This window comes from Halichoeres trimaculatus, unplaced genomic scaffold (genome assembly GCF_033239565.1).
Source record: "Halichoeres trimaculatus isolate MK-OKI-2021-1 unplaced genomic scaffold, fHalTri1.1 fHalTri1_scaffold_8, whole genome shotgun sequence".
NCBI classification, from domain to species: Eukaryota; Metazoa; Chordata; class Actinopteri; order Labriformes; family Labridae; genus Halichoeres; species Halichoeres trimaculatus.
Window position 1 is genome coordinate 1,039,491 of NW_027437186.1, and position 20,754 is coordinate 1,060,244.

The 20,754-nt window shown below is 44.7% G+C and overlaps 1 protein-coding gene across 2 annotated transcripts in view; it reads right to left on the reverse strand.

The window, feature by feature from the left end:
- The window catches only part of vps8 (VPS8 subunit of CORVET complex), a 63,287-nt gene that overhangs the window by 42,166 nt on the left and 367 nt on the right, over positions 1–20,754 (reverse strand). The window contains exons 2-17 of one of the 2 annotated variants that reach the window (XM_074675331.1): positions 19,609–19,677; positions 18,771–18,901; positions 18,375–18,471; positions 17,827–17,859; positions 17,511–17,565; positions 16,557–16,681; positions 15,034–15,120; positions 14,689–14,756; positions 12,517–12,670; positions 12,360–12,419; positions 12,114–12,221; positions 11,790–11,870; positions 10,712–10,813; positions 10,074–10,148; positions 4,787–4,822; positions 4,310–4,400 (exon numbers count right to left, since the gene is read on the reverse strand). In XM_074675331.1, coding sequence (XP_074531432.1) covers positions 4,310–4,400; positions 4,787–4,822; positions 10,074–10,148; positions 10,712–10,813; positions 11,790–11,870; positions 12,114–12,221; positions 12,360–12,419; positions 12,517–12,670; positions 14,689–14,756; positions 15,034–15,120; positions 16,557–16,681; positions 17,511–17,565; positions 17,827–17,859; positions 18,375–18,471; positions 18,771–18,901; positions 19,609–19,677 — 1,372 coding nt within the window. Of the gene's footprint in view, positions 1–4,309; positions 4,401–4,786; positions 4,823–10,073; positions 10,149–10,642; positions 10,814–11,789; positions 11,871–12,113; positions 12,222–12,359; positions 12,420–12,516; positions 12,671–14,688; positions 14,757–15,033; positions 15,121–16,556; positions 16,682–17,510; positions 17,566–17,826; positions 17,860–18,374; positions 18,472–18,770; positions 18,902–19,608; positions 19,678–20,754 lie in introns of both variants that reach the window. The other variant, XM_074675330.1, reaches the window with a different exon arrangement.

Sequence of the window (20,754 nt, forward strand, 5' to 3'; positions counted from 1 at the left end):
CTGTTCATGTTACTTCAGATCATTTCAAGTGTTTTAGGTGCGGCCCAGAGGAACACCTGGTCTGTGCATGCCCAGAGAAGGCTGGTAACCAACAGGCTGCTGCAAAGGCAGCAGAGTCACCTGTCACAGTGATACGCACACACACCATGTAGAACACTGACACACAGGAGTGTGTGAACAGGGTCAGTGAGGTGAATGAGGCTCTGAGTGCTGACAGTAACAGAGTGTTCAGAGTCAGCAGAAGTTATGGAAGCAGGTCATCCCGACGGCGACCAGAGTAGGTGAGTCTGTTGGATGATGACTGTTTGAAGTTTTGTGCTAGAAAGAAAAGTACAGACACTATAACTAAAGTGTAAGAAGTATGAAAGTGTCCAAGAAGGAGCTTAAGAGCGCTACTCAGTCCTGGACCCTGTGGAGGTGGAGACTGGCTGGGCTGGAGAGTGGTGGACGAGTGGTGGACGGGATGTCGTCATCTATTTTCTTATGGACCTTTTTGCACTTTCTATACTCTTTCTTACTTTTGTTTTCTTAAATGCTGCGGTGACTCCTGAATTTCCCCTCGGAGATAAATAAAGTATATTCTATTCTATTCTATTCTACTCTCCTGACTGAGAAATACACTCAGACCTCACAGGAGTATGAAGAGAGCACACAAGGTGATGTACAGAACACAAAGAGTGACACACAGGGTGGAACACAGGGTGGCACACAGGGTGGCACACAGGGTGGCACACAGGGTGGCACACAGGGTGACGTTCAGTGTGGCATTCACAGCACCCTGAAAACACAAAGTGTGTTGCAGGCTAATGCACAAGACACAGGGTGACACACAGGACACACAGGGTGACACACAGGACACACAGGGTGACACACAGGACACACAGGGTGACACAGAGAGATGTACAAGTTGGAGTTCAGGGTGATATTCAGTGTGATGTACAGGGTGGCACGCAGTATGACATACAGGGTAATACACAGGGTGACACACGGGGTGATACACATAGTGATAGACATGGTGACACACAGGGTGACACACAGAGTGACACACAAAGTAAAACACAGGGTGAGACACAGTGTGACATAAAGGGTGAAACACAGGGTGGCACACACACAGGGTTGCACAAATGGGTGACGTTCAGGGCACCCTGTCTCTGTTTATCTCTCTGTCTTTTGGTCCCTCTGTCTCTCCATCCCTGTTTCTGTCCCTGCCTCTTTTTCGCTGTCTCTCTGTCACTTTCTTTGTCCCTGTCTCTGTCTCTCTCTGTCCCTCACTCTCTGTCTTTGTCTCCATGTCCCTCTGTCTCTGTGTCTCTGTGTCTCTGTCCCTGCTTCTGTCTCTGACTCTTGGTCTATCTTCCCCTGCCTCTGTTATTCTGTCTCTCAGTCCCTGTCTGTATTTCTCTTCCTCTGTGTCTATGTCCTTCTCTCTTTGTCTCTCTCTCTATGTCTCTGTTATTTTTTTTCCCTGTTTCTGTCTTTTTGTCCCTGTCTCTGTCTGTCTCTTTCCATCCCTGTCTCGGTCTCTCTGTCTCTCCATCCCTGACCCTGTCCTTGTCTCTGTCTCTCTCTGTCCCTGTCTCTGTCTTTTTGTCCCTGTCTCTCTGTCTCTGTCTTTGTCTCTCTGTCCCTGTTCCTGTCTCTTTGTCCCTGTCTCTGTCTCTCTCTGTCTCTCTGTCCCTGCTTCTGTCTCTCTGTCACTTTTTCCCTGTCCCTGACTCTTTGTCTCTGTCTCCAACTCTGTCTCTTTGTCTCTCCTTCCCTGTCTTTGTCTATCTGTCTCTCAGTCCTTGTCTCTGTCTCTCTGTGTCTTTGGCCCTCTCTCTTTCTTTTAATCTCTGTCTCTGCCTCTTTGTCCCTGTCTGTCTTTTTTTCTGTGTCTCTCAATCTCTGTCTCTCTTTCTCTTTGTCACTGTCTCTCCCTTACTGTCTCTGTCTCTGTCTTTATGTGCCTCTGTCTATTTGTCCCCATCCCTGTCTCTCTATCTTTCTGTCCCTGCCGCTGTCTCTTTGTCTCTGGCCCTGTCTTTCTGTCCCTGCCTCTGTCTCTTGGTCCCCGTACCTGTCTCTCTGTCCCTGCCTCTGTCTCTCTGTCTTCGTCCCTCTTTCTTCCCCTCTCTGTCTATTTGTCCCTGTCTTTTTGTCTCTGTCCCTCTCTCTCTATCACTGTCCCTGTCTCTTTGTCCATGCCTCTGTCTCTTTTTGCCTTTGTTTGTCCTTGTTTTCTGTCCCTACCTTTGTCTCTCTGTCCCTGTTTTTGTCTCTCTGCCACTTTTTCTTCGTCTCTGACTCTCTGTCTCTGTCTCCGACTCTGTCTATGTCTCTCCTTCTCTGTTTTTGTCTTTTTGTCCCAGTCTCTGTTTCTCTGTCTCTGCTGCCCTGACTCTGTCCCTGTCTCCCTGCCTCTGCCTACTGTGTCTTTGTCTCTGTCTCTCTCTGTCCCTGCCCCTGTCTCTTTGTCCCTGCCTCTTTATCTCTGTCTTTTTCCCTGTCTATCTCTCTATGTGTCTCTGTCTCTTTGTCCCTGCCTCTTTATCTCTGTCTTTTTCCCTGTCTATCTCTCTATGTGTCTCTGTCTCTTTGTCCATGTCTTTGTCTTTCTCTTTCTCTCTGTCTCTCTGTCTCTGGTTCTCTGTATCTCTGTCCCTGCCTCTGTCTCTCTGTCTCTCCCACCTGTCTCTGTCTTTCAGTCTCTGTCTCTTTATTTTAGTCTATCTGTTCTTGTTTTTGTCTCTCTCTAGCTTTATCTCTGTCTCTTTGTCCCTGCCTCTGTCTCTCTGTCTCATTGTCCATGTCTCTCTCACTCTGTCTCTCTGTCCCTGACTCTGTCCCTGTCTCTGTCTCTTAGTCTCTGCTTTCTGTCTCTTTTTCTCTGTCTACCTCTGTCCCGGCCTCTATCTTTCTGTCTCTGTCTATGTCTCTTGGTCCCTGTCTCTGGTTCTCTGTCTCGCTGTCCCTGTGTCTGTCACTCTGTCTCTTTCAACTGCCTCTGTCTTTTTGTCTCTGTCTCTTTGTTTTTGTCTTTGCATTTCTGTCTCTTCTTGCTGTCTCGATCTTTTTGTCCCTGTTTCTGTGTTTTTTTTCTCTGTCTCTATCTCTTAGTTTTTGTCTCTGTCTTTGTCGCTTCTTGCTGTCTGTCTTTTTGTCCCTATACCTTCCTTTTTTGTCTCTGTCTCTCACTCTTTCTCCACGTCCCTGACTCTGTCCCTGTCCTTGTCTCTGCTTTCTGTTTCTTTGTCTTTGTCGCTCTCTGTCTCTGCCTCTGTCTCTCTGTCCCTGTCTCTGTCTCTCTGTCCATGTCTGTGTCTGTCTCTTTATCCCTGCCTCTGTCTCTCTGTCCCTGTCTATGTATCTCTGTCTCTCCCACCTGCCCCTGTCTTTCTGTCTGTCTTTGATTTTGTCTCTGTCTTTGTCTCTCTCACTGTGTCTCTGTCTCTTTGATTTTGTCTCTGTCTTTGTCCCTTCCTCTGTCTCTCTGTCTTTATGTCCCTGTCTCTGCCTCTCTGTCTCTTTGTCCCTGCGTCTGTCTCTCTGTCTCTATGTCCCTGTCTCTGCCTCTCTTTCCCTACCTCTGTCTCTCTGTCATTTTCTCTCTGTGTCTTCTCTTTGTCCCTGCCTCTGTCTCTTTGTCTCTCTCTCCCTGTCTCCGTTGCTCTGTCCTTGCCGCTGTCTCTATGCCTCTTTTTCCCTGTCTCTGTCTTTCTTTGTCCCTGTCTTTATCTGTCTTTCTCTCTGTATTTGTCACTTTCTCTGTTTCTGTCTATCTGTCTCTCTCTCTTTATCTCTGTCTCTCTCTTTCTCTCTGTCTCTGTCCCTGTCTCTGTGTCTGTGTCTCTGTCTTAGTCTCTCTGTCCCTGTCTCTTTGTCTCTATCTCCTTGTCTCCAACAGATGTCAGTCTAGCTTGAGTCTGGTTCGGCTCCAGGTTTCTGTCTGTCAGAGGAGGTTAGTTTTTACTCTAACTGACTCAATGTGGCATGATGAGTAGTTTCTGTTTGATCCAACATCAGGACATGATAGATGCTTAGCAGAGCTTGGCCCACCAGGCCGTGCCCCCTTTTTCTGTTGTACTTATTTGCTTTTCTGGAGAGTATACGGCCTTGCAGGCCTTTGGATTTCAGGACCAGATGTCACTTTCTCCTGTGGAGGCTGAATTACAGATGTTGTTTTCTCCTTGCTGTCTCCAAACCACCTAAGCTAACTGTGTTTTTTTTGAAGCAGCTAAGTCTCAGTAAATCAGTTCACATCTTTAGAGCTGGACCTGTGACTGATCCAGCCCATGTGGATTCTTGTTGTATGACGTGTTGTACCCACCAACCACAGCCTTAGCTGTTCCCTCATGGAATGACCAGGCCAGAGCGAGAGCCTCGATGAAATGCTCCTGTTTCACCAGACAGTCTATACGCTGGACAGAGATGAGACATGAGACATGCATGAAAGAGTCAAGCTTCCGCCATCAAACAATTAGAAATTCATCAACTGGCATTTACTATCTACAAGAAAACTTCAAAGATAGGAGCCACGGATGTCCCTGTAAAAACAGTGAACAAGGGTTATTTCAGGAAGTACAACTGTTCATTTTTGCTGTGAGAGAATCTGTGAAAGTATGCTCAACTGTTCTCACATTAATTATCTTTATGCTCCTTAATATCTGCTCTGATGGTCATCTAAGAGATGCTGTGGGTACAGGAACCTCACCATCCACTGTGAGCATAGTGGAGGGCTTGGTCATCTGCTCATTCAGAAACAGTGTTTGTAAAAAAAAAAAAAAGGAAACAATGTCTCACATACCTCTCTCCAGGTCCTCAAAGCCATGATGTGTGCTGACTGGAAAACAAAGGAAGATCAAACTGAGTACACTAAAGTCAGGCCAGAGACCATCTTTAATTTCAACACGTCAGGAATGAACTGTCACTCTCCAGGGCTGGTGTTCAGAGGGGGACTTTAACCAAAAATCTAAAAGGAGTTCCTCCCTCTGTATCTGAGCTACAAACAAGTTTCAGCTTCATGGCTTCACTTCAAGGAATCTCAACTCCCTGAACCCTTTCAGTTCTGGCCAAGATTCTGACAACATTTCTCATCAGCGTCTACTACAACTGTTTTGAGTGGATGTAGCTCACCGCAGAGAAGAAAGTGATTAACGGAGGAACCCTACAAATAAATGAAAGGCTTCCTGTAAGGCTCACAGTATGGGTCAGAGAGTCAGTGACACATCAGCTGACCAGGTCCAAGGCTTCCAGGTTGAAGGTGCTGTTAAGTTTACACTTTAGAGAACATATGAAATGGCACGTAGTTACACAGCCACACACTGGGCTTCCTGCTGAATGAATAAAAATGAATAAAAATAATTCAAATTTAAGGTTAGTACAACAATCCGGAGCATGTATGAGTGATTAAAGATTGAAACTGCTAATCAATGAACCGGATAATAACGGTAATTAAAAGTAGTGAAGCAGTAACTTGCTATTGCCATGAGACGCAATGTGAAGTAGTATCTCAAGCAATAAACAATATTTTAGAATACAATCAATACATGCAAAATTAAATACTTAAAGCTGTTTTTGTACTTCTATTAATGACTCTTTTTCTTTTTAATGATTGAATTCATTAATTCAGACCCTAAAATTGTAATATGATATAAGATCAATCACCAAAAGCAATTCAGGTGCAAAAATGTCCAACATTGAGAGCCTGATCAACCTGACCATTAGCTAACTCCATCATAAAACATAGCTAAAGAGTCTAAATGACACAAACTCAGTTCAAAAGCACACAGAGGGTTAAGTGCTCCTCAACCTGCTCTAAAAACAGCATCTGTGTCTTCAATGTGCACTAAAAATATCCAAAAACTTAATCATTTCCATAAAAAAGGTACTTTCCCTTTTTAATGAACCTCGTAACAAATAACACCCAGCACCACCCTCAGCCCCTACACCAACCCCAGCTCCACCCTCAGCCCCTACACCAACCCCAGCTCCACCCTCAGCCCCTACACCAACTCCTGCTCCACACTCAGCCCTAACACCAACCACAGCTCCACACTCAGCCCCTACACCAACCCCAGCTCCACACTCAGCCCTAACACCAACCCCAGCTCCACACTCAGCCCCTACACCAACCCCAGCTCCACACTCAGCTCTAACACCAACCCCAGCTCCACACTCAGCCCCTACACCAACTCCTGCTCCACACTCAGCCCTAACACCAACCCCAGCTCCACACTCAGCCCCTACACCAACCCCAGCTCCACACTCAGCCCTAACAACAACCCCAGCTCCACACTCAGCCCTAACACCAACCCCAGCTCTACACTCAGCCCCTACACCAACCCCAGCTCCACACTCAGCCCCTACACCAACTCCAGCTCCACACTCAGCCCTAACACCAACCCCAGCTCCAGACTCAGCCCCTACACCAACCCCAGCTCCAAACTCAGCCCCTGCACCAACCCCAGCTCCACACTCAGCCCCTGCACCAACCCCAGCTCCACACTCAGCCCCTACACCAACTCCAGCTCCACACTCAGCCCCTACACCAACCCCAGCTCCAGACTAAGTCCCTACACCAACCCCAGCTCCACACTCAGCCCCTGCACCAACCCCAGCTCCACACTCAGCCCCTACACCAACCCCAGCTCCACACTCAGCCCCTACACCAACCCCAGCTCCACACTCAGCCCTTACACCAACCTCAGCTCCACACTCAGCCCCTACACCAACCCCAGCTCCACACTCAGCCCCTACACCAACCCCAGCTCCACACTCAGCCCGAACACCAACCCCAGCTCCACACTCAGCCCTAACACCAACCCCAGCTCCACACTCAGCCCCTACACCAACCCCAGCTCCACACTCAGCCCTTACACCAACCCCAGCTCCACACTCAGCCCGAACACCAACCCCAGCTCCACACTCAGCCCCTACACCAACCCCAGCTCCACACTCAGCCCCTACACCAACCCCAGCTCCACATCCAGCCCCTACACCAACCCCAGCTCCACACTCAGCCCCTACACCAACTCCAGCTCCACACTCAGCCCCTACACCAACTCCAGCTCCACACTCAGCCCCTACACTAACTTCAGCTCCAGACTCAGCCCTAACACCAACCACAGCTCCACACTCAGCCCCTACACCAACCCCAGCTCCACACTCAGCCCCTACACCATGCCAGCTCCACACTCAGCCCCTACACCAACCCCAGCTCCACATCCAGCCCCTACACCAACCCCAGCTCCACACTCAGCCCCTACACCAACCCCAGCTCCACACTCAGCCCAAACACCAACCCCAGCTCCACACTCAGCCCCTACACCAACCCCAGCTCCACACTTAGCCCCTACACCAACGCCAGCCCCAAATTCAGCCCCTACACCAAACCCAGCCCCACACTCAGCCCCTACACCATCCCCAGCTCCACCCTAAGCCCTTACACCAACCTCAGCTCCACACTCAGCCCCTACACCAACTCCAGCACCACCCTAAGCCCTAACACCAACCCCAGCTCCACACTCAGCCCCTACACCAACCCCCAGCTCCAGACTCAGCGCCTACACCAACCCAGCTCCACACTCAGCCCCAACACCAACCTCAGCTCCACACTCAGCCCCAACACCAACCTCAGCTCCACACTCAGCCCCAACACCAACCTCAGCTCCACACTCAGCATCTACACCAACCCCAGCACCACCCTCAGCCCCTACACCAACCCCAGCTCCACACTCAGCCCCTACACCAACCCCAGCTCCACACTCAGCCCCTACACCATCCCCAGCTTTACACTCAGCCGCTGCACCAACCCCAGCACCACACTCCGCCTCAACACCAACCCCAGCTCAACACTCTGCCCCTACACCAACCCCAGCTTTACACTCAGCCGCTGCACCAACCCCAGCCCCACACTCCGCCCTAACACCAACCCGAGCTCAACACTCAGCCCCTACACCAACCCCTGCTCCACACTCAGCCCCTACACCAACCCCAGCTCCACACTCAGCCCTTACACCAACCCCAGCTCCACACTCAGCCCCTACACCAACCCCAGCTCCACACCCAGCCCCTGCACCAACCCCAGCTCCACACTCAGCCCCTGCACCACCCCCAGCTCCACACTTAGCCCTAACACCAACCCCAGCTCCACACTCAGCCCCTACACCAACCCCAGCTCCACACTCAGCCCTAACCCCAACCCCAGCTCCACACTCAGCCCTTACACAAACCCCAGCTCCACACTCAGCCCCTGCCCCAACCCCAGCTCCACACTCAGCCCTTACACCAACCACAGCTCCACACTCAGCCCTAACACTAACCCCAGCTCCACATACTGGCGACCTCAAAGTCTTAATGACAGATGACCCCATGAGATCCATAATGTGCGTCAGATTTGTTTTTGCTTTCCTTCTTTGTTTTGGCGCTATCTGTGTTAGGGATGTGCTCTCACTTACAGCCAAGGGCGTGTCCTACACCTAATTGAACTCCGGTCACAAAGGAGTTTTCTCACGCAGGCTGTCGCACTCTCCACAATACTTGAACCTGTAAGCAAGTCAGTGTCCTCTCTCTCTCCCTTGTTGGGTGGGTGAAGCAGGGAAAGAATGGTGTGTGATAACTGGGCTATGATTAAGAAACTCGTGCAGCAGGCCAGCTGCATCCATTCGCAGCGCAGTGTCATAACCCGGGACAGTCAATTTCAGTCAGAACAGCAGCGATGTCACTGAGAGACTGAAACAGTTGCAAGATGTCCTGTCCACCTCTGTCATCAGTGTACCTCCATCATAAACCTGACTTAATATTTTTGATGCATCCAGTCCAACCGTATTTAGCTTAGCCAAAACAGTGTCTGTTGATATCTGTGCATCTCCTATACTTGCTGTTGTTATGGTGAGCAGACGTTCCGAGACGCTATAGGCATAATTCACAAAGCAAAGCACGACAGCTATATTTTCACAGCCGGTGGGGTCGCGTGTCCCATCAACTTTAAGCATGATAAAAGAGTCCCGTACCTCCTCGACAATAGCCTCTGTCACAACAGAGTGATTATGATCTCATTTTGCATGTCAGGACAGGTGTACGTGGCATTGTGGGGGGTCGTTTTAACAGCCTCGGCCAATTCAGGGTCCTTTTTGATAGTGTAATCGAAAAAAAGTCCACTGCCACCCTCCGACATATTTTCAAATGCCTCTTATTTTCCTCGTATAGGCAGCTGGTTGTCCGTCAGAAATCAGACAACATCAATGAGAGATGAACTGTAACACCTGTTACAGTGGGCTTTCATTTTGAAATTAGCATCAGAATTGAATCTGTTTTTACTCTGTCTCATCTTGAGAAGGGCTACTATCATCCTGAAATGAACGGTTGATTAATTATTTTTAATAGGTATTTGATTGCAGTTGAAAATAAGAGCAGATTTGCACAGTTCCCTCCCTGAGAGTCTGGTTTTGCCTCATGCCTTGTGTTTCCCTGTCTGTGTTGTCAGTTTGTTGTTTTGGTTTCACCTCATGTCTTCCGGTGTTTTCTCCCCCTGTGAAGTGTTTCTTGGGTTTTGGATATTTTAAGTTTCTAGGAGTTTTGGATTTGGACTTTTGAGTTTTGTATAATTAAGAACTTCTGTTTTAAATATGCACCTGGGAGAAGAATTCCCCTAAAGTCTCCCCAGATTTGCCGCAGATAAATTCAACAAGCTAATTAGTTATATCCGAAATAAAAGAGGTGCGACATTAGCCAAAGGCAGTTCTTTAGGTGTCATCTAATGTTTTTTTATACATGTGTAAAGGATAGGTTTCATGCTGATTTGAGGGCTGTTCTATAACCCACTTCTTATGATTATGATGTTCAGATGGTAAACTTTACCCTCAGGAAAACTTAAAGTTTGACCAAGATACCAAGAAGAACTTGATTTTAGCTAACTTAGTCAAATCCTGAAATACCTGACTGTAAATTAAAAAAGATTTTCAGATTAACACCCTGATTCACAGAGCAAAGGTAGAGGTTCTCCTCACAATCATGAAAAGACCATTGTTCTAAGACAGAACACATTGAAACTATTCTCTGGCTCAGACTAACAGAAAATCAGAGGAAAGTACCTTGGTGCCCAGATAGACAATCTGTCCTTCGTGACTTGAGACAGATTGGTAGCAGGCCTTTTCTCCAACCAAAGCCTTGAACAGAGACACAGAGATGTTGTTTCAGTCAGAAATGAACTGATAAACTCAGACAAAAAAAAGTTACAGGAATAAATGATATTACTTTACGATTCATACAATGTTCTGGTGAAAGAGGGCAGACGAGGAAATGCTTCAGTACAAAAATATGTTCTTCTGCTCTGTGGTTGATCCAGAAACAAGCTCCAGCAGAGGATGTGTAGATACACACATCTCAGACTTTCTTGCAAGAGTTTTTAAAAACATTACTATTACTATAACTAATTCCATTACTATTACTACTACTGTAGAGGAGTTCAAGTGTGCAAAGGGCAGGACAGAGATTCTTCTAGCTGGGAGCAAGGACCCTGCCCTGTGTGAGATCCAACTAGAGGCAGGACATGGAATGACCTCTTCCCCACCAAATCCAAATGATCAAACATCATCATCATCACCATCCTAAACCGAGCAATATGAACTCAGGTTCTGTACCCCAACAGTTAATCCCTCACCAGAGCCTGAGAGACATTCCCTCCAGTTGCCAGGGATTTGAAATGCCGGCTGTTATAGACCAGTTGCACCTGTTCTAAGTCCAGAGTTTCCAGAACCTCTTGACTGGGTCGGTCCACAACCTGCAGCTTTTCGCGGCTGTCTACCAGGACCAGCGTGCGACTGTTGATCCACTGCGAAGGCACAGAAACAGGAAATAAACAAGTGGAGCACTTTGGATTCATGCAGGCTAAATGATGTCTTCACTCAGCCATCAGCCATTGAACAGACCAATGATAACTGTTTTATTAGCACCACGTGGTACTCTAATAAGCTTGGAACATTAAAATAAAATTTAGTAGCACACACTCAGTGGTGCTGCATCTCCCTGTTAAATCTCACACACACACAAGCTCAAATCTAAGTCAGTGGAAAAACAGGCAGGAGGTTGTTGTAGAGTAATGCACACTAATCAAACCGCCATGTGCACACGTCTTTCACTTCATGACACTGGTGTGCAACATTTCTCTGCTCCTGGGTGCAGCTTTGCACCCTGGGAGGACACACCCTTCACAGTGCACGCAGAAATGAACTGAGCACATGAGAGTGTAAATTAAACAGTTCTGACACCCAGGTGTGCTGCAGACCACTGAGGTTACACCCTGACTTTAACACTTTCCTACAGAAGACTGTTGGCATACCAGTTCGATTTCCTGTTTCAGCACACACAAACTGAGACAAATTGAGACAAACAGGGACAGAGTGTGTGAATAAAATGAACCAGCAGCCACCTGTAGTGCTATCTACCTCTATTCCTGGTGGTTAAACTAATCAAACTTTGTCGTCTTTGGGTGTAGGATTTAAAAAGATTTAGATTATATGAGTTCATTAAGATTTTATTCATGAAGCAACTTCCACCCCTACTCTCAGGGTTATTTACCTGCTGAATGCAAATGATCCATATGGAAAAGTATAAAAACCAAATGAACTTGAACAAAATTCCAATTTGTAAGTCTAAGGAAAATCAAGTTGAGAGAAAAAAAATAATATCTTGATTCTGGGAGTTATATTTTAAATTAACAGCAAGAAATGAAAGGCGGCAGATGTACAGTCAGATCAAAGTGAACACCTCCAAAGAGAAGCCCAGGGGTGATGTGCCTCCATACTCACGCTCAGGCTGATAATGTCACAGGTGAGGTGGAGCTGTCTCTGTTTGATGACGTGAATCGTCCCTGTCTCCTCCTTCTTCACCTTCACGTGAAAGAAAAAAGGAGAAGCTTCAAACACTGCGGACAGCTGGCTTCACAGATACAGTTCACCTCTCACTGCACACTGCTACACAGCACGTGGGAAATCTTAAGGTAAATGATGAAAGTGTTTCAAAAGTGTAACCTTCGCCGCTTTGAGCCTGCAGTTTTAATTTAACGTTCTATGAAACGTAGCCTGGGAAGGTAAGGAGACTGATAAATAAGGAAGGAGGAGGCATTCATATACCAGGAGGAAGTGAACAGTGTCTCCTTTGCAAAAAGCCAGAATGGGGGTGACAGTCTTCTGAGCTGGAACAAACTGCCAGGCCAGCTGAGGAACACTGGAGGGATCCGACTGAGGAGAGAAGATAAAGGATGATATCATGGTGGTGGTGTTGGGACTTATACCAACGGTTCACCTCATTCCAGTCAAGAGTAACAGAAAGAACTCTGCTTTTAGTCAATAACACAACAAAGAGATGTAAACTCTGACCTTGGTGTAAGGAAAAGTCATCCAGACTTTCAGTGTGGGCTTCAGTCCAATAACCAAAATCTGGTGAAACAGAAATAACGCACACAAAGCTTTGATAAGGTTTAATTTACAAACACAGAATGATGCATACACTTTGACTTAGCTGTGTGTCACTGACCTTGGTGAGAGAGGCCATAGCCAGCAGAGAGTAGTGTGTGATAGGATGGTCTCTAAAGTCTGAGGGGGCACGCAGCGGTTCAATACAGCAGACCTCTCCTTTAGAGCCACTGAAAAGGCAGCGAGAGTCACAGGAACGCATCCCCATCACCCTCCTGGACACAAACAACAGGAGGAGATAACTGTCAGACACACAGGCAGAAAGCACTGCTCTTTTCTTAGGTACAAGAAGTACTGAGACCTCCACTGCTCTTACACCAACAGTTTGCCTTTTAGTCAGATATTAGTGATGTTAGAGGATCAGTGGTCCCACGGGTGAGCTCCACACACAGGCTGATTGATGGACTCATTCGGCCTCATTCACTAATAAATGGGTGGGAATGATACGACAGATATAGATGCTTTAGATACACGTTGAAAGACAGAATAGTAATGGTGTTGGTATTTAGACCAATGCTTCACCTCATTCCAAACAGGCTGACCAAAAAATAATTTAAGTCCTCGGACTTCATCCAAGTGAAGTATGGTGGCTGAGAAGTGCAAACCAGAATTACACAGTCTGAAACACTTCAACTAACTTTAAAACAAATTTACATTTTAAAAAACATTTTTACAATAAAAACAAAACAATGAACTAACAAAACCCTTGAAAAAAGGACAAAACACATTTACAAGTTCAAAACAGTTTTTCAAGTACTGAAACAAATTTACAAAGTCAGAATTTTGACAAAGGGAATGTACTAAATGCTGAATGTGACACGAAAAATGATTTTACCTGAGTGCTCAGCCAGTTTGTGGTAATGGAAGGTGTTGAGAAAAGACATAGGGGCCTGAGATTTACAGAGTTTACAAAAAATGTATACTAAGTGAATTCTGTTTTGTATCTTTTGACTAATTCCAGAGACTGTCCACATGAAAACAGCAGTTTTTGGCTAAAGAGGGTTGCACCAAACAGATGAAACGTTACACACTCACCATAAACTTTTTATAAACTTTTATTAATTCCATAAATCTCATGCAGCTGTCTTTCCTCAACACCTTCCATCAACAAAATCAGACTGACCCCTCAAGCAACCACTTCCAGGTCATGATTGGCATTTAGTACATTCCCTTTTCGTCAAAATTCTGACTTTGTAAATTTGTTTGAGGGCTTTTGTTTGATAGACTCTGTTAGACCGTTCAGACTTCTTTGGGGACAAGAACATGTCTGATTATTCTCAGTGAGTTGTCTTTAGAAAGTCCAACTTCAGAGATCTTTCTGTAAAACATAAATAAGACTTTGACTCTGTTTCATTAGGAATAAAACACAATTCTTCCATGAGTCTGAAACCAAACTCCATCAGTATGATGTGTACTAATAACACAATAATACACTTTCCCATATTTTATGTTCCATTTAAAGAATTGTGCTGTGTCATCCAAACTATACAGTGGGTATGATATGACAGCCCTTCCATCATGATAACCATCAGTGTTATACTGAGCAAGAAGGGTAAACATCATTAAAAACATGCACAATTTAGAAGTGTCCAAACTTTGTTTTATACACAGCCATATTTGATTTAGTGAACATGACCAATAACCAGCAGCCCTGACTGACATGTTTATTTACCATTAGCACGTGAACGCTCTGTGTGATGACAACAAAATCTGCTTCTGACTAAGGAACATGTTCTCCATTAGGGGCACTATGGGCCAAATATGTCAGGATGGTTTTATGGCAGAATCAGGATCTGGATCAGATCAGGATTGTTTTTCAGATTCAGACTATTTTGACCTCAAACAACACCGTAGACTTAAATATTTCTGATCCTGCATTCCGATCCTCTTTCTCTGCTCTGTTTCCTGACTTTAATCTGGACTGTGTCCTCTGAAGTGTCTTTGAACTTATCCTGATAAATCCACTCATTTAAAGACGTCAGCTGAAGAGTTGCGGTGTGTCTAAAGAATGTTCAGATCCTTAGCCTTAGACCAGCAGCCATGAGCAGTCCACATTGAGTTCAGTCAGACCTTACAGATAGACTTTGGTTTGAGACTCACAGAAAATGGAAATGTTCACATTCTTGGGACATGATTCATTTCAGAGACATTAATTAGTGACTTTGTTAATCCCTTATCTGCACGAAATAATATCATCATCTAATAAATTTTAGTTTGAATATGAGTAATATACCTGAAAACCAGCTCAAAAACAGATCCTCCACTGTCGTTACAAACTGCCAGAGTTGGGTCATCAGTGAACTAAAGAAAAAAAGACAAATAACACATTTCTGAGAGTTCCACATTCAGTTTATCTCTATTTTTATTGTTTCACTGGTTTTTCTGCGTAAGTGGATGTACAAAACTAAATACAATCATGCTTAAATTAAATTAAAGATTCATAAGTGAGTGTGTGTGTGTGTGTGTGTGTGTGTGTGTGTGTGTGTGTGTGTGTGTGTGTGTGTGTGTGTGTGTGTGTGTGTGTGTGTGTGTGTGTGTGTGTGTGTGTCTGTGTGTGTGTCTGTCTGTGTGTGTGTACCTTGACATGCAGTATAGCTGTTCCTGGAGGATGGGCATCATTGATTGTTCTCAACAACTTCCCATTGGCTAGATCCCACATTGTAATCTGACACAACAAACATTCAACCACAATGTTAATCACCATGTCCAGGATTTAGAGAACAGGGCTGACATCCTGCACTCCTGTGTTTGTACAGTGGCTCAGAACAGACAAACTAGTCACATATGCATTCTTGTTTTTAGTGTGTGGACACACAAACCCACTGGTTCTGAGAGCATAACCAAGGAAATGGTCAGTGTGAAATTAAGAATTCGTAACCACAGACGTTAATGATGGTAAAAACTTTATAAATGGAGGTTCATACACATGTATCACAACTGATTTTTGGGCAAGAAGGTATTGAACAGATAAGCAAGGCAGCACTTCACTCCAGAATCTGACGGTTTGTTATCTCTATATACTTCAGTCGGCACACTGCTTGGTCAATAACACTCAGTTACGATAGTGACTGTTCATCCAGAAAGGGTTCATGGGGCTTTACACTCTCCACATGTTGTGATGTTACAGCACCTCATAATTTCAACATGGAAAGAGTGCTTTAGATAATTTTGCAGATTTGTTAAAAATAAAAAAACAAGAAATCAAAGTCAAAGGAATTGTCTATAGGCCCCCCAGACAGGATTGTCTCCAAGCACAAATCTGGGGACGGGTGCAGAATAATTTCTGCTGCTTTAAAGGTCCCAATGAGCCCAGGAGCCTCCATTATCTGTGAAAAGAAGAAGTTCAGAACCACCAGAACTCTTCTAGAGCTGGACCCCTATCTAAACTGAGCCATCAGGGGAGAAGGGCCTTAGTCAGGGAGGAGACCAAGAACCTGATGGTGCCTCTGTCAGAGCTCCAGAGGTCCTCTGTAGAGAGAGGAGAACTTTCCAGAAGGACAGCCATCTCTGCAGCAATCCACCAACCAGGCCTGTATGGTAGAGAGGCCAGAGGAAGCCACTCCGTAGTAAAAGGCTCATGGCAGCCCACCTGGAGGCTGCCTAAAGGCTCCTGAAGGACTCTCAGGGCACAGCCAGACTGGCCATTCAAACCGTGCAGTACTCGAGCATGATTACAATAGGCCAAACTTCCCAAAGAGAGGTGAGCCAAGCTGAGGCATCATATTCAAAGAGACTGGAGGCTGTACCTGCTGCCAAGGGTGAGTCAGCAAAGGACTGGCCAAAGGATGACAACACTGATAAACATGTGATTTCTTAGTTTTTTGACTGTAATAGATTTACAAACATTTCAAAAACACGTTTTTCACGTAGTCATTATGGGGTGTCGTGTGTCCAATTCTGAGAAAAACAAGTTTATCCCATTGAGAATGAGGCTGTAACGTAGCAACATGTGAACAAAGTGAAGCTCTGAGAATAATTTCCTGATGAACTGTACTTCCCACCAGCAGGCGCCGCTCAGGACTGGACAGTTTCCTCCCAACTTCTCTTTTTAAAACCAAGCCATGGATTTGTTCAGATGTACCTCAACATCTTGGTTCATACCTGTCCTCTGGCAAACCCACAGAGGAGCCGTGAGCAGTCATGGTTGATGCTGAGTGCAGACACAGCTCCAAACTCTGCTCCAGTAGACTTGGTGCCCAGACAGAGCCTCAGAGCCTGGTTGGTATCTGGAGAGAAAAATGAAAAACACATTACATGCTGAGGCAGGGGAACAGGAAAATCGATGAAAGAACAGTCAATCGATGAAAAAGGAGTGAACTTTTAAAAACAGAAAAAAAAAAACTCAATCTGTTTCCATTTATGTCCTCAAAGAGGAAACAGAAAAAAGCAGCATGACACTAAAAGAATAGCACAAAATGGAGAGCTGGTAAAACCATAGCCATGACACAGCTTTATGAGAATCGGGCAAAGCATGCATCAAGGTAATGAGGCAGAATCATTTGATTGGCTATGGCAGCCGGAGCCAGTCAGGTTAAAAGAAATAGAAAGAAAAAGCATCTTGTGAGCCATCGAACAGGGATGTTCATACCTTTTCCTGCAAAGGCATCATTAGGTCAGCATTACAAAAGAGACATGAGTCAGGCCAGCAAAGATCAGCCATCCTGGTAAAAATTCAGTGAAAACCCAGAGTCCCAGAAAGAAGCAGACGCTTTTGTTATACCTGAGGTAATATACTCCCAGCTTCAAATGACAATAAGGCTGTGTTTCAGATTTTATAAGGAGCCTGCTGACTTTCAGCAGGATCAGCATCCTTCTCCATCAGCTTCAGATCATCATTTCATCCTGATCTGATGAGGACATTATAACACGTATACATACCTATCTCAAACTAAACTAGGATGGACTTCTTCTGTGTTTGAGCCAAAAAAAGTGACTCCAGCGATGTGGTAGTCTGGCTACGTGCTGCCTTCTGACACCAAGGCTAACGAAGGAAAAACTGGCTCTGAATGAGAGGAATATAAGACAAGTGAATGGACAGAGGAGAGTTAGACTCACCAAAGACGAGAGCCAGACCATGAGATGTTCCCACAGCAACCACCCCAGACACTGTCTACAGATCAACACAAGAACAGATGCGGCTTAGAGCTGACTCCAGAATATACTGAATATACGGAATATCTATACATAGAACAGTATATTTATATATGTATTATTATATTCCAGAATAAGCACAAAAAAGCTGTTTATAATTTGAAACTGTGACAAATCAAAGACAAAAGCATTTGGAGGGAACGCCTAACAGAGTTTTATTTTCAGCCTCTGTTTGTGGTTTATTCTCAGCTGAACTTCAGGTGAACACATTAATACTCACTATGGCAGTGGGCAGTCCAGCATCAACCTTGTCCTGGAAGACACAAATGTTTGTTTACAATATGTATGTTATAATGAAAGAATGTGTTTACAGTTCTAAAGCTGTGTATCTGTATTCATTGATTACAGACGTAATCATTACAGGCTGATCAAAAAACTCAAAAAGCGGAACTACATGCACAGTTTTGGGGCTTTGCACTCGACAAGAGCAGCATCACTGTTACATACTGATCCCTGATCTATAAACAAAGCAGCACCAGAGGAAACATCATTAAACTAAATCACTGTTTCTGGAAACCAAAGCCTGAGCTGTGCAGAGTCACAGGTAACACAGATACACCTGCAGATGTAAGTACACAGTAATGCCTCTCTGTGAAGAGTTATACATGTTAAAGGGGATGGCAAAGCTGGAGCTAAAACACAGGTATACACATGTTTATGTAGCAATTCTAGTAAATAGATTAAATGATTATCTCTAGAGTAAGAACATGTCTTCTCTGAATCTTTTCAGCTGATGGTGTTTTAACTCGAGTGTAGACGTCTTCTTACGGCAGCAGAGACGATCTGTGCAGAGATGCCCTTAAGCAGGCTTTGGCGAAGAACGGACCCATGGACTGTTGTACTCAAATCTAATGTCCTCCTCTTTCTTCACACATTCATGTTCACACACAAACACACACACACACACACACACACACACACACACACACACACACAAACACACACACACACACACACACACACACACACACACACGCGCACACACACACACACACACACACACACACACACACAAAGATTAGAAACAAACATACACAGTGAAAAGGACATTTTAGTGTTTCTGCCTTTTACACATCAAATAACTTTTTGTCCTTTTTTTGGAGGAGTTCTCTTTTGCATAGTGTTATAACTTGTTAATGTGTGTGTTAATGTGCGTGTTCATGCCGTTTAAGGTGTGTTGGGTCTCCGCTGTCTGAGCTGGCGAGGGAGGAGGTGTCACAGGAGTAGGCATCGATGTTGTCTGTGTTGAGTACACAGGTGTCTTCAAGGACAAACGGTTCCTCGTTATCCTCAAGCTGGAGAGACACAGGAAACAAAAAAAGACAATTTATATTATGTTTGAAATTTTTTTAACAGGTTTGAAATATACACAAGAGAGCACTGATGCTTTCTTGTGTGAAGAGCTGTCAGATGCTATATTAAAACAAGGGGCTGGTAAAAACAATAGGATCCTGTTACATCAATAATTAACCCATTTTTATCATTAAACAATGATTTGAATATTTAAAAATCTCTAGTAAGACACTAAGTTGTGTGCAGGTGTCTTACTGCTAGGCAAGGAGATTATTTCAACTTTACTGGTTTCATGGCCACAACTTCATTTGTTGCCTTCATTACTATTTACAAGGTGGTTCTGTACATTCCCCCATAACAGCAATCATGTTTCCGAAAGCTGGGTTAAATGTGAATTTAAAGATCAGGTATTGTATTTAAATGTTCACACAACCACCAGTTGAGGTGCCTTCAGACTCTTGTATTGGAAAGGACCTTTTCCTCCACCACATCAGGTTCAGGAGTCTGCACTCACTTCAGCTCATCTTTATCTGTACAGCACTTTTCATGCATCATGCAGAGCAAAGTGCTTCTCAAACCAGTAGAGAGTGAAAATAACATGAACAGGTGAGACAGAGCTGTTCAAGGCTGAGGCAGCCACATAAAGGCTCCACATAAAGGAAAAACTCATGAACTACTGTTGTGCAGCTCTTAGGTTATGTTACATTACCTCATTCAGGATGCTTTCCAGTGTCGGAGGTGTGTCCACCTGAGGAATGTCAAACTCCTTATCGTCGATCTGACAAGAGATTAAGAGAACGACCAAACAGTCAGGAAGAAGTAGCTCTCTTTACTGTGCAGTACATACTTTATCTGATTTTATCCCAAACCAAAATTAACTCATTCACCAGTTTTCAAAAGGTGAAGATCTGACTTTAAGATTAAGTTCATTTTAACACATCCATCTTATCCCTATTTCTACAGCTGCTGCATTATTTACTGATCTTCTGCATCACAAGGCTACATAACAATGTTACTAGGGATGGGTACCGTATTAGGTACTTTTATAGGTACCGACCGAATTCTGTCAAAAGTACCGGGTATCGAGCCCCAGCTCATCGCCTACTGGTTGACTGGGTGAAAAATCCTTCATGGTAACTATTAATTTGTGGAATATTGTGTTTCAAGGTGAGAGACGGCCAAATGCAGCAGGGAGGGAGATGTTGATTCAGGCCAGATATGAGTTCAACAATGAAGATGACTGCACACACACACATATATATGTACACACACACACACACACACACACACACACACATATATATATATATATATATATATATATATATATATATATATATATATATATATATATATATATATATATATATATATATATATATATATATATATATTCAAAGAATAATATGAAACACCCAGCAGATCCTGCTTCAGGTATTAATAGCATTGATAAATCTTTGGGACATTTTATATTCTGTAACCACATTTGTGGAGTATTCAAGCAGTTTCATCAGCGTGTGAAAGTGGAGTTGGTGTTTCACCCAGAATCTCTTGGAAAGGCGGAACATAGATCACCAAGCCCACTTTACTGTTTTGGTGTGGCCTCTCAATGGAGATGTGCGCTTTTATTCTCGGACCTGTCATAACACTGCAAACTCTCAATCGATATTACAGTAACATGTACTCTTTAAGCTGAACCCTCACCACAGCTGTGTGAATACAGGAAGAAAACCTAAACTGCATGGTGAATGAATCACGTGACTGGGCTTAAACAGTGAAAGCAGGTCTGAAACGATCAAACATGAAGAGTAACTGTCTGAGGATAACTATGAGCGTGCTTTCAAAGGGCAGACAG